The following is a 14,270-nucleotide window of genomic DNA, read 5'->3' on the forward strand; positions in this document are numbered from 1 at the left end:
GTGTATTTCTGGTCGGTCTGTCATCATGTTAGATTACAGATTGATATTTCTGTGTGTGTGTGTGTGTGTGTGTGTGTGTGTGTGTGTGTTGATGTTATGTCTTGTAATCTCTCCTCCGCTGGTGTCACTCTGACGTCCACCTTGCACTAACGAATAGTTACCTCATGTTTTCCACTGCACTCTCTGTATGTGTGTGTGTGTGTGTGTGTGTGTGTGTGTGTGCATTAGTGTGAGCACAGCAGAAGGCTTGACAACCTTGAGAGTTTTACTACATGTATGAGTGTCTGATTGTGGTTTGTGTAAACTTACAGACATGCACATGCACACACAAACACACACACTCGTGTCTTGTTTCTCCATTGTGTAGGTGTCGGTACACGGTTAGAGATGAGCGCCTGCTTAACGTTGTTTCCGTGCACTGTGTGTGTGTGTGTGTGTGTGTGTGTTTAAATCATCCTGCACTCTCACATCATTGCCTATCTCTGACCTCACACCGAGTTTTTCTACTGATTCCTGTCTTTTGTGTTGTGTTGCTTTATTATATCTTATATCTAATGACTGCATCACCTTAAAAAGAAACAAAGTTAAGATGGTAGATATAAAGTTTACTGCACCTGAGAGTCTAAAGCAGCGACATTTAAATAGAATTTATATAAAAGTGTACAGCGGTACCTCGGCATGTGAACGCTGTAATTTTTCCCTCAGCATACGAAGCCAACGTTGCGCGTACGTTCGGGAGCCGTTCAAAACTTATTTGGGTCAGTGAAAAGCCAAGTGAAACGACTTTGCATATTTTTTTCGGGTTTGTTTTTTCATTTTGTGTAACATTTAGTGAAGACGTACTGTAGCACGGCGGCGGTACAGGAACGTTAGCAAGCCACTTTTAGTTTGGTTTTTAAAGCAGCCGGTGTCGAGAGGAATCATAAACTAAGATTATTAATTTATTTATATTTTACTTCATTTACATGTATTTTCTAAATGTTTTGGTTGTTGACGGAGATGAAAGCAAAAGAAAAAGTTTCACCAGGCACTTTTAAAGTTAAAGAGTAAATAAAAAAAAAACAACTCTTCCATTAAAAAAACAATGCGAGGTCTAAATCTGAATTTTTGTGAACATAAGAAACGAGTCAAATCTGATTAAGTTAAACTTTTAGTTTTTGTTTAGATAAAGATATCAGCACAAACCTTTTTGAGTATATGTAAAAAGTAAAAACAACAAAAAATTTAATTGAATTTGATCAGTTTTTAGGATCTTTTGATGAATTGAAGAATTCGTATCTGATTTTGTTCCTTTATTTTTTTATGCTACCGTTAAACCGTCCTTGTAAGTTTTCTGTTTATGTTGCTTAGTGTTATACACAAACACACACACACACACACACCACATTTTACTGCTGTGCTTGTAGTTTTAATGTATGTAGTTTTTCTTGAATGTGTGACCTTTAGTAAATACACCCCCCCCCTCGCACGCCTACCAGATTCACACCTCTCTCATTTCTGTATTATGGGTAAACCCCACCCCCTCCCTCCACCTGCCCTCTGACCCCTAACACACACACACGAAGTAGACATGACCTCCTAACACAGGAAGTGACTGTGATTTGCAATGCAAAAAAAACAAAGGTGCAAAGAAATTTCTGTCAAATCGGCCACCGTCTCGTCTCGTCTCTTCCCTGGTATGTGTTTAGTGAGCATGGGGCCGGAGTGTGCACTACGCAGGGAGCAGGGCGAGATTGGGACGGTGTACACTCGTGGTCATTTCCGTGGTCGACTTGTTACACTCGTACCCTTTAGACACGAGCGCTTGTGGTGGACACGTCTGATCAACCTGCAGCACTCAACAGTCTTGAGTGTGTGTGTGTGTATGTGTGTGTGTGTGTGTGTGTGTGTGTGTGTGGAAAGCTGAGCTTCTTTCTCAGGATGACTAGTGGAAATTTTAAGCTACTACCTGACTAACCAGAGACTCATACGCTACAGAAACGTCCTGTCTCTCTTTCTGTCTCTCTCTCTGTATTTATTTGTCTGTCTGTTTAGCTGTCCGTCTCTTTCTCTCTCTCTGTCTGTCTCTCTGCTTTTTGTCTGCCTGTTGCTGTCTCTCTCTCTCTCTCTCTCTCTCTCTCTCTCTGTCTGTCTCTGTCTTTCTCTATATCTGTCTATCTTTGTCTCTTTCTGTTTCTCTGTTTGCCTGTTTTTTGCTGTGTCTGTCTGTCGGTCTGTTTTTCTTTCTTTCTGTTTGTCTGTCTTTCCCTGCATCTGTCTGTCTCTGTCTGTAGATCTCTGTCTATGTCACCAGTCTGTCTGTCTGTCTTTATGTCTTTGTGTCTGTCTGTATCTGTCGGTCTGTCTCTCTGTCTGTCTCTGTCTGTCTGTCTGTCTGCCGGTCTGTCTGTCAATCGTTGTCTGTAGCTGTTGGTCTGTCTCTTTGTGCCTGTTGGTCTGTCTCTCTCCATCTGTCGGTCTGTCTGTCTCTGTATCTGTTTGTATTTCTCTGTCTCTCTTTATAGCTCTTTCTATACCTGTCTCTCTCTCTCTCTCTGTCTGTCTCTCTGTCTCTCTGTCTGTCTCTTTCAAAAAGATTGAGTGTCTTAAAACCTGATCATGATGATGATGATGTAACTCTACGGTTCTCCTGTAGCTGCTGTGTGTGTAATTGTGTGATGTTGCTTGTTGTCCTCGGCCGCAGCTGAAGTTGTAGAGCCTGTACTTGTGTAAATCCTGTCCTGGGTTTGTCCTCGTCTCCAAGCGTGCACATGGGACGCAGTACAAAGTGATTCCTCTAATCACACACACACACTCACTCACACACTCTCAGGAAGCAGACACTTGCGGACCGTCTCGCATACCTCACACAGGAAGACGGTTTACACCAGGACGTCCTGTTAACCCCAGAATTTGTGCTGCTGTGTTTCGAGGTGCGGATGTTTCTCAGATGAAGAGATTCCTCCCTCGATTGAAGCTTCTAACTCTGCGAACATTGCGCCAAGGAAAAATAAACAAACATATAATTGAATAAATAAAATGAAAGTATAAAGACACACATCCCCGGGGTTAGCTCGCTAGCTAATGGTTATATTTCCCTCTTCTGACACTCGCATCGCTCTGGACTAGAACTTATCTGGACTCATCTGGACTCATCTGGACTCATCTGGACCTTTTTCCATCACTTCAAAGTCCAGTCTTGATGCTCTCTAGTTCCATGGTTCAATAACGTTTAATCATTTTACACTTCTTTAACATAATTTCAGTAGTTTCAGTAAATCTCCTTAGCTGTTTTTTTTTTTGCTTGATGCAGGACAACATTTTATCCCTTATAAATCAGAGTAACAATGTCCCGACCACACAGGATAATGGGGTTAAATAACCTGATGCAGCTGAACCGGGTGGTGTACAGGTTTTCCCCGACTTACGAACATCCGAGTTACGAATTTCCGCAGATACGAACGGTATTGCGAATGAATCACGGAAGTAGCTTCCAGCGCACCAGATACCAATATCTACAATTATATACAATATTTTCAGTGCGTAAATGAATGTATAAAATTTCTAAAGTCCGGTATAAACGTCTGTATGTATGAATCAGTCTGGGAGCATGATGATAGAAAACGTCTGTCCTGATGGTGAATAATCTCTGTGTCTCAGTCTTGTAAGAGTATAATGCGGAACCATAACAAAAGACCTTGTGTTTATTTAATTTATTCATTTTCTTTAAATGCTTTACATTGTATATCCGTGTCAAAGGTGTACAAGTCTCACTTTGTCGGACTTGCGAACGAATCCCACTTAGAAACGTGCTCGTAAGTCGGGGACATGTTGTATTTTGTTTGCATTTGTTCATTTTTTTTTATTTGGCACCATTTTAAGTGCAGCATCTGCTCAGGATTTATTACGTTACGGAGATTAGCGTTATCTGTAACAGCGAGTTTTTTTTCTCCTCCCTGTAAATATCTAATCTAAAATTTAAAGGAACAGAGCAGTTCGATACTGATGTAGTAGTTGTAGAATATAAACCAGATCTCGAGCCAGGCCTGATGTGTGACTTTGCTCGACTGTATTTGCTGTTAGCGTGTTAATTTTAGCGTTTTTAAAGGCGAAGTGTGATATTCGCACTGCTTGTGCGATATTAATAAATGTAAGTAAAAAGTGTAAGAGAAGAAGTGAAGCTCAAACTCAAACTGTGGTCCTCCGCTTTCTTTTGTAAATCGTCCTAATGAGAGTCACTTCCTGTATGCTGCTCCCCCACTTCCTGTGCAGCGCTCCATTTAGATAATGACGGCGACCGGATGACCAGCAGCACTTAAGCCAGGCTGTGAGCGTTGGGTGTTTTTATCTGGATGAGTGTTTTTGGGCCTTTAGAGGGCGCTGTGGCTGAGTGCATTTATGCAGAAAAAACTTCAGTGTTTGATGTTTGTCTCCTTGTGTCATGTTTAAAAAAAACATGAGGAATGAGTTTGTTTAGCTACTTCTCTTCTTTTTGTTTTGCTCTTTGACTTTCTCCCCCTATTTTTTTTTTTAATTTTTTTTTCAGTCTATTCCCTTTCACGTTCTGTTGTTCCAGCTGTGTTTATTTATTTAATTACTGGGGCTTATTTTGTTTGTGTTTGTTGACTTGTGTAGACTGTTTTATGTGCCTTTTAATCTGTCTTACTCTATTTTTCTGTCTGCGTCGGTCTCCATCTGTGTCTCTGAATCTGTCTCTCTGCGTCTTTCTGCACCTGTGTCTCGCTACAACTATGTGTCTCTCTGCATCTGTGTCTTGCTATATCTCTGTGTCTCTCTGTGTCTCTTTGCATCTGTCTTGCTATGTCTATGTATCTCTCTCCCTATGTCTCCACGTCTTTCTGCATCAGTGTCTCTCTTCGTCTCTGTGTATCTCTGCATGTGTCTCGCTACGTCTCTGTGTCTCTTTGGATCTGTCTTGCTACGTCTCTGTGTCTCTCTGCATCTGTGTCTCGCTACAACTCTGTGTCTCTCTGCATCTGTGTCTTGCTATATCTCTGTTTCTCTGTGTCTCTTTGCTATGTCTATGTATCTCTCTGCGTCTCCCTGTACCTGTGTCTCGCTGTGTCTGTGTCTCTCTGCGTCTCCCTGCACCTGTGTCTCACTATGTTTTTGTGCCCCTCTGCATCTGTCTCTCGGTATGTCTCTGTGTCTTTCTGCATGTGTCTTGCTATGTCTCCGCTTCTTTCTGCATCTGTGTCTCAAAATGTTTCTAAGTCTCTGCATCTGTGTCTCGCTACATCTCTGTGTCTCTCTACGTCTCTGTGTCTTGCTATGTCTGTCTCTCTGTGTCTCTGCATCTGTGTCCCTTTTTGTCTCTGTGTCTCTTTGCATCTGTATCTCGCTACATCTCAGTGTGTCTCTGCGTCTGTGTCCTGCTATGTCTCTGCGTCTCTTCGCGTCCGTGTCCTGCTATGTCTCTGTGTCCTTCTTTGTCTTTGTGTCTCTTTGCATCTGTATCTCGCTACGTCTCTGTGTATCCCTGACTCTCTTTGCATCTGTGTCTTGCTATGTCTGTCTCTTTGTGTCTCTGCATCTGTGTCCCACTATGTCTCTGTGTGTCCCGCTTTGTGTCTGTGTCTTACTATGTTTCGGTGTCTCTCTTCTCTGCATCTGTGTCTCGCTAAAGTCTTTGTGTCTTTCTGCATCCCTTTGCACCTGTGTCTTGCTATGTCTCTGCATCTCTTATTGTCTCTCTTTGTCTGTCTCCCTGTGACTGTCTTTCTTTATCTTTTTGTGATTCAGTGTCTCTGTGTCCCTTGTTTCTCTTTTTCTTTCTCTGTGTCTCTCTCTCTGCTTCTCTTAGTGTGCCTCTGTGTCTTTGTCTCTCTGGTCCTTTTCCAATCCTGTGTCTCTCTTTGTGCCTCTCTGCATCTCTACTTTTTTTCCTGTCTCTTTGTCTCCGTGTTTCTCTGCATGTGTGTCCTTCGATATCTTTGTGTAACTCTCCCTGTGTCTCTCTCTCTACCTCCCTCTCTCAAGGATGAAAGGTGCTTTATTGTCATGACAAATATTTACTTTCATTTTGCCAAAGCTTAGAAATAAGTCACAAGAACTGTCACATCTCTCCCTCTGTCCTTGTCTCTCTCCCTCTGACCCTGTCTCTCTCCCTCTGACCCTGTCTCTCTTTCTGACCCTCTGTCTCTCTCTCCCCATGTGTCTGTGCAGCTGGTCGGCGGTCAGTTTGACCTGGAGATGAACTTCATCATCCAGGAGACAGAGAGCATCACATGCATGGTGGACCTGCTGGATAAGTGTGAGGTCACGTGTCAGGCGGAGGTGTGGAGCATGTTCACGGCCGTGCTGAAGAAGAGCGTGAGGAACCTGCAGGCCTGCACCGACGTCGGTCTCATCACACTCGTCCTGCAGAGGATAGACAGGATGGACAGTATGATCGCAGGTGACGCGCCGCTCGGGGACGATAAAGGCGGGGCCGGTGTGTAAATACTGCTGTAATATTTATGAGATCTCTGTGTGTGTGTGTGTGTGTGTGTGTGTGTGTGTGTGTGTCTCAGACCTGCTGGTGGACATGCTGGGTGTTTTGGCGAGTTACAGCATCACAGTGAAGGAGCTGAAGCTCTATTTCAGTAAACTGCAGGGAGAGAAAGGACAGTGGGTACGCATCCCTCACTTCTCTCTTTCATCTTTAACTGTGTTTTATTTTATTTACTTATTTATTTATTTATTTATTATAAATATATACAGTGTGTATCTACGAACTTCATCATTTCTCATTCTCTCCTTTGTTGTGTTTAATCTCTCTCTCTCTCTCTCTACTCCCTCATTTTATTCTCATCCTTCATCCATTTCTCATTCCTCTTCATTCTGTATTTCCTCATCATTCCTTCCCTTTTATTTATGTCCACTTCTCTTTTACTTCTTTTATTTCCTTCCATGTCCTCATTCTTCTCCTTCATCTTTATTTTCTTACTTTACTCTCTCTTTTCCCCCTCTTTCTCCTTTTGATTTTGCCCCTTTCTCTTCTTCCTATTCCTCTTTCTCCTTATCATTTTGCCCTCCCTCTTTTCTTCTTCTTCTTTTTCTTCTTAATTTTTCCTACCTCTCTTCTTCCTCATTTTTTATTTTGCCCCCTCTATTATCATCTTCTTCACTCTTTTTGCTTTGCCCTCCCTTTTTTCCTTTTTTCCTAATTTTTTCTTCTATTCATCTTTCTCCTTTAAATCCCCCCTCTTCTTCTTCCTTTTAATTTTCCCCTTCCTTTCTTTCTCTTTGTTCCTTTTGATCTTGCCCTCCTTCTTTTTTCCCCGTCTTCCTCCTTCTCATTTTGCCCATTCTTCCAATTTCTTTCCCCTTCCTCTCTTCTTTTTCTTCTTCCTTTTTATTTTCCCCTTTCTTTCTTGTCTTCGTTTCCTGTCATTTTGCCCTTCCTCTTTCCTTCTACTTCTTCTTCCTTTTTGGCTTCCCCTTCCTTTCTTACTCTTCATTTTTTTTTATTTTGCCCTTCCTCTCTTCCTCTTCCCCCTTCTCATTTTGCTCCCTTTATCTTCTTCTTCCCCCTTTTTGCTTTGTCCTCCCTTTTTTTTCTCTTCCTCCTTTTTTATTTTCTCTTCTATTCATCTTTCTCCTTTTAATTTCCCCCATTTCTTCCTCCTTCTTCATTTTGCCTGTCCTCTCTTCCTCTTATTTATTTTGCCCTCTCTTCTTGCTCTTGGTGTCTTTTGATTTTGCTCTTCCTCTCTTACTCTTCCCCCTTCTCATTTTGCCACCCACTCTTTTCTTCTTCGTTCCTTTTCATTTTGCCCTTCCTTTTTTCTCCGTCCTTCTCATTTGCCCTCTTTCTCTTACTTCTTCCTCTTCCTTCTTTTTATTTTGCTCTCACTCCCTCTCTTCTTCCTCCTTCTCATTTTGACATCTCTCTCTCTCTCTCTCCCTTTTCCTTGTTTCTCCTACACCCGCCCCCCGCCCCAGCCTCCTCACGCTGTGAAGCTGCTGTCGGTGTTGAAGTCCATGGCTCATCGCTCCGGCCCTGACGCGTTCTTCACTTTTCCTGGAAAGAGCGCGGCGGTGAGTGCATCACAACACACAAACAAACAAACAGTGACCTTTGACTTTTATGTTTTGAGTTGACCCTGGCTGCACGGTTTTCTAAGTGTGTGTGTGTGTTTAAATATCAGGCTATAGCACTTCCACCCATCGCTAAATGGCCGTACCAGAACGGCTTCACCTTCCACACCTGGCTGCGTCTGGATCCAATGAGCAACATCAACGTAGACAAAGACAAGCCGTACCTGTACTGGTGAGTCTCTACATTTCACCACTGAGGATCTATAGTATGATGTTTTCGTCTCTTCCTGACACTAAGAGAGACTTCCCGTCTCCTCCTTGTAGTTTTCGGACGAGTAAAGGTATGGGTTATTCGGCCCATTTCGTCGGCGGATGTCTGATCGTTACCGCGCTGAAGGCCAAAGGGAAAGGAGTCCAGCACTGCGTCAAGTTCGACTTCAAACCCCAGAAGGTAAAACATTTCACCCCTATCAAATAATAAAACACTCCGTGGGGCGGGGCTTCATAGGCAGCGACAAGGAGTGTGTGATTCAGAGGTGTTTATATCTCTTACACAACAAAAAATTATCCATGTATTAAAGAAAGTGTGTGTGTGTGTTTTAGTGGTACATGGTGACCATCGTACACATCTACCATCGCTGGAAGAACAGCGAGATTAGCTGCTATGTGAACGGAGAGCTGATGTCATCCGGAGAGCTCGCGTGGTTCGTCAACACCAGTGAGGTCAGAGTCGGGTCAAACGCCTCAGAACCAGGGGCGTTCAAGTCAAACCGGGACTGAGACAGACATCCTCATGATCGACGTTTACACAAGACTTCAGAAGTCCCGTTTTGATTCGAACGCCCCGCGTATGAAAGCTATGTATGATGGGTTACACTGCTGAGACCCACTTAGACAACTCTCACTGTCTCTCTCTCTGTCTCTCTCTCTGTCTCTCTCTGTCTCTCTCGTGCTAACAGACGTTTGATAAATGTTTCCTGGGCTCGGCGGAGACGGCGGACGCTAACCGCGTGTTTTGTGGCCAGATGGGGGCGGTGTACGTGTTCAACACCGAACTCAACGCCGCACAGATCTTCGCCATCTATCAGCTAGGCCCCTCCTACAAAGTAACACACACACACACACACACACACACACACACACACACACACATATCTTTATATTTATGTTAATTTTTTTGCTCTCTCTTGTCCTTGTTCTCTCTCTCTCTCTCTCTTTCTCTCTCTCTCTCTATAGCTGTCTATCTCACACACTTGATCCCTCTGTCTAATTCGCCTTCCATTTATCGTTCCTCATCTCTTTCTCTTCCTCTTAGTCTGTCTCTCCATTTCTCTTTCTATGCATCTGTCTCTTATTGTCTTTCTCTCTCCCTCTCTCTCTCTCTGTCTGCCTGCCTCTACTACTGCCTCTTCCTGTCTTCAACTATCTATCTATCTATCTATCTATCTATCTATCTATCTATCTATCTATTTATTTGTCTATCTGTTTATTTAACTATTAGTCTGTCTGTCTGTTTATCTGTCTAGCTGCCTTTTTATTTATTAGTCTATCTATCTATCTATCTATCTATCTATCTATCTATCTATCTATCTATCTATCTATCTATCTATCTATCTATCTATCTATCTATCTATCTATCTATCTATCTATCCATCTGTCAATTTATCTGTCTATCTATTATTCTGCCTGTCTGTCTGTCTATCTATTTTTTTGTCTGTCTGTCTAACTATTAGTCTGTCTGTCTATCTATTAGTCGGTCTGTCCGTCCATCTGTCTATCTATTAGTCTGTCTGTCTGTCTATCTATTTATTTGTTTGTTTATCTGTCTCTCTAACTATTAGTCTGTCTGTCTGTCCGTCTTTCTGTCTATCTATCCCTCTCTTTATTTCTTGTACCTTTTCCTGCTGTCTTTCCCTAGCTCTCTCTCTCTCTCTCTCTCTCTCTCTTTCTCTCTCTCTCTCTCCTTATTTTCTGTCTTTAGCTCTCCGTCTCACACACCTGATCCCTCCGCCCTCCTCCGTTCTCCCCTGTTCTTTAAGTTTATGTTCATGCTTTTTTTTTTCTAGCAGGATGCCGTGACTGAATAACACTCTGTTCCCAAAGCAAATTAGGCTAAAAGTCATATAAAGACAAACAGTACAAGAAAACAAAGAAAAGGAACAGGAAAACAACATCACCTCTGTCCGTCTGTCTCTCTGTCTCTCAGGGCGTGTTTAGGTATAAAGCCGAAAGCGACCTGCTGTTTGCGGATCATCACAAGTCTCTGCTGTACGACGGAAAACTGAGCGGCAGCATCGCCTTCACCTACAACCCCCGCGCTACAGACGCCCAGCTGTGCCTCGAGTCATCGCCCAGAGACAACACGTCCATCTTCATACACTCTCCTCATGCCCTGATGCTGCAGGTACACACACACACACACACACACACACACACACACAGACAGTACTTTTTTTCTCAAATCTCTTCCGTGAGCTGTATGCTTACTGTAATTAATGTCTCTCTCTCTCTTTCCCAAACACACACACACACACACACACACACACACACACACACACACACTCTAGGATGTAAAGGCTGTGGTCACTCACTCGGTGCAGAGTGCTGTTCACTCTATAGGAGGAGTGCAGGTTCTCTTCCCTCTCTTCACTCAGCTGGACTTTGTGCAGCCGAACAGCGAGGAGCCTGACACCTCTGTCTCGTAAACAAACACACACACACAAACACACACACACAACTTCGGTGCTCTGAAACATAAACCCACAGAAATAATAATAACAGTAATAATGACAATAATCTGAGCACATTGTATAGCTGATTTATGTGTGTGTGTGTGTGTGTGTGTTTGTTGTGTTACAGCTGCACTCTGCTGTCGTTCCTGTTGGAGTTGTTGAAGTCGTCAGTAGCGATGCAGGAGCAGATCCTGGCCTGTAAGGGCTTCCTCGTCATGGGATACTCCCTGGAGAAGGTCAGTCTGCACACGCTCACTTCTTCCTCACACTAACGAGGAACAGAGTGTGTGTGTAAGAGTGTGTGTGGTGTTCTCTCAGGGTTAATTAAAACTTCATATTTGACCAGGTTTATGACCTGCTGTTACTCATTTTTTCTACTGCAGCAGTATTTCTTACTACAGATGCTAATACTTCTGTTCCTACTGTTATTCAACTTCTACTAATACTTACGACTACGACTGCAATAATACTGATAATATTACTGCGATTACTATTGTCCTTGTTCCTACTTCAACTACTCCTGTTTCTACTGACAGTCCTAGGATTACTGCTATTACTAGTAGAAGTAGGAATACCAGTAGTATTAGCGGTAGTATTAATGTTATTAAATAGTATTTCTGTTATTCCTCCTTCTACTGGTCCCTCTTTTCCTACTACTATTTTTACTTCTATTTTAAGGATTACCGCTTTTACTAGTAAAGGTACAGTAGTATTAGTGCTATGAAACAATTGTATTACTCTGCTATTACTACTGCTATTCCTTTTTTATTTCTACTTCTACTTTTCCTGCTGCTTTTCCTGGGATTACTGCTATTACTAGTGGAAGTTAGAAATAACAGTAGTGATAGCAGTAGTATTACTGCTATTAAATAGTATTCCTGCTATTACTACTGTAATACCTTCTTCTACTATTGCCTCTTTTTCCTACTGCAACTACTACTACTAATTACAGTATGACTAGTATAGTAATATTACTGTTACTGCTATTACTACTACTATTCATACGTCTACTAATACTTCTTTTCGTTACTGCCATTTAACTTCTACTGCTACTTACAGTATGACTACCACTGTAGTAATACTACTAATATTACTGCTATTACTGTTATCACTCTCTGTTTGTCTATTTTTCTGTCTACAGTACTAGTACAAGTTAGAAATAACAGAAGTAATAGCAGTAGTATAACTGCTATTAAATAGTAGTATAACTCCTATTAGTACTCCTGTTCCTACTTTAGTAGTACTTATTTTCCTACTGCTATTCAACTTTTCCTACTGCTACCTACAGTACAACTACTACTATAGTAATACTACTGATTTACTGTTATTCCTATTCTTACTAATTCTGTTCCGACTGCTATTCCTACTTTACCTAGGATTACTACTGTTACTAGTAGAGGTAGTATTAGTGCTATTAAACAGTAGTATTACTCTGCTATTACTACTGCTATTCCTATTGTTATTTTTACTTTTACTTTTCCTACTTCTGTTCCTACTGCTATTCCTGGGATTACTGCTATTACTAGTGGAAGTTAGAAATAACAGTAGTAATAGCAGTAGTATTACTGCTATTAAATAGTATTCCTGCTATACCTCCTTCTACTACTTCTACTGCCTCTTTTTCCTACTGCAACTACTACTACTAATTATAGTATAACTAGTATAGTAATACTACTGTTACTGCTATTACTACTGCTTTTCCTTCGTTTACTAATACTTCTTTTCGTTACTGCCATTTACCTTCTACTGCTACTTACAGTATGACCAGTACTGTAGTAATACTACTAATATTACTGCTATTACTCTTATCACTCTCTGTTCCTACTGCTATTCCTACTTTTCCTAGGATTACTGCTATTGCAGTACTAGAAGAAGTTAGGAATAACACTAGTGCTATTCCTACTTTTACTAGTACTTATTTTTCTACTGCTCTTTAACTTTTTCTACTTTTTCTTACAGGACAATTACTACTATAGTTATACTACTTATATTACTACTGCTATTCCTATAGTTATTCATAAGTCTACTAGTGTTTCTTTTCCAACCGCTACACCTACTTTTACTACTACTTACATTACAATTGACACTGCTAGTATCCTTGCTTCTACTACTTCTTTTCCTACTGCTATTCTCACTTCTACACCTATTATAGTACTACTACTGTAGTAATACTACTAAATTAATACTAGTCCTAGTGCTATTCCTACTTCTTTCATTATTTCTATTGTTCCATCGATTCCTATTACTAATATTACTGCTACTACTTCTTTTTCTACCATTAGTATTACTATTACTGTTTTACTAATAATTACTAGAACTGCTATTACTACTACTCCTACTCTTATCACTTATCTTACTAATTGTATTAGCCTTACTATTAATATTAATTTTACTATTGTTATTCCTTCTATTAGTACTACTCTTATTATAATACCCCAGCTGCTATTCCTCTGTCATTGCTACTGCTGTGACTTCTACTGTTACTGCTCCACTTCTACGCTTCAGATTTCTACTGCTTTTGCTACCACTATAACGGACTGTTATTACTACTACAACTATTAATTAGTATGTAGTAATAATATTGTACAGTATAATATGACTTGTGTTGATCTCGCTACTATTTTTACTACTGCTGATATTACTTCTATTACTACTTACACCACAGTGCTCCCATTACTAATGTTACGTCTTCCTGCTGTTGCCACTACAGTAGAGTATTGCTATTTGTACTACCAACACCTCTGTTTGATAGTGTTTTTTTAATTTATAATGCATTATGGATAATAGACACTTTATGATTATTGGACACTGATTATTTTTTACTAATTGGTACTAAATGGCGTCGTCAGTTCCAGCTCACGTCAATACTTACTAGCTAACTTCATGCTAAGCTCATGCTAGCATTATGCAACATGAGGTTGACTTTGTGCTGTAATTATGCTGACCGTACATTCAGGCTAATGTTGTCCTAGATAACCAAACTAGTGAAGTAACTATACCTCCTTGTGTGTCTGTGTGTGTGTGTGTGTGTGTGTGTGTGTGTGTGTGTGTGTGGATGTGTGTGTGTGTGTGTATGTAGTCTTCCAAAGTCCACGTAACGAGACCCGTGCTGGACATCGTCTTGTCATTCGCTCGGTATCTGAGTAACCTGCCCCACGGCATCTTACTGCTCAAACAGCTGTGTGATCACATCCTGTTCAACCCAGCCATCTGGATACACACACCAGCAAAGGTGAGATAGATGTCACACACACACACAGATGCCAGTACAGCTAATAATAGTAGCGCTTATTTCAGATGGTCTCTCTTTGCTCGTGTTATTATTGACCTAAGCAAATTAGACCTTATTTTCATTTAATACACTATTACATAATACTATTAATGCTACTATTTCCACTAATAATAATAATATAGCTACTAAAGATAGTAATAATCATAATAGTACTAATCTTACTGTTACAATATATTAAAATTCTATTAATACTAGTCTAACTAGTACTGTTAGTATTACTACTT

The 14,270-nt window shown here is 41.0% G+C and overlaps 1 protein-coding gene across 1 annotated transcript in view; it reads left to right on the plus strand.

Moving 5' to 3' along the window:
- Positions 1-14,270, plus strand: part of lrba (LPS responsive beige-like anchor protein) — a 225,622-nt gene that overhangs the window by 12,026 nt on the left and 199,326 nt on the right. Inside the window, exons 2-12 of the mRNA XM_053479877.1 lie at positions 6,166-6,397; positions 6,513-6,613; positions 7,927-8,022; positions 8,133-8,254; positions 8,347-8,473; positions 8,626-8,745; positions 8,982-9,128; positions 10,229-10,426; positions 10,590-10,723; positions 10,882-10,990; positions 13,834-13,986. Coding sequence (XP_053335852.1) covers positions 6,166-6,397; positions 6,513-6,613; positions 7,927-8,022; positions 8,133-8,254; positions 8,347-8,473; positions 8,626-8,745; positions 8,982-9,128; positions 10,229-10,426; positions 10,590-10,723; positions 10,882-10,990; positions 13,834-13,986 — 1,539 coding nt within the window. The remainder of the gene's footprint in view (positions 1-6,165; positions 6,398-6,512; positions 6,614-7,926; positions 8,023-8,132; positions 8,255-8,346; positions 8,474-8,625; positions 8,746-8,981; positions 9,129-10,228; positions 10,427-10,589; positions 10,724-10,881; positions 10,991-13,833; positions 13,987-14,270) is intronic.

Source organism: Clarias gariepinus, chromosome 20, assembly GCF_024256425.1.
Source record: "Clarias gariepinus isolate MV-2021 ecotype Netherlands chromosome 20, CGAR_prim_01v2, whole genome shotgun sequence".
Classification (NCBI taxonomy): domain Eukaryota; kingdom Metazoa; phylum Chordata; class Actinopteri; order Siluriformes; family Clariidae; genus Clarias; species Clarias gariepinus.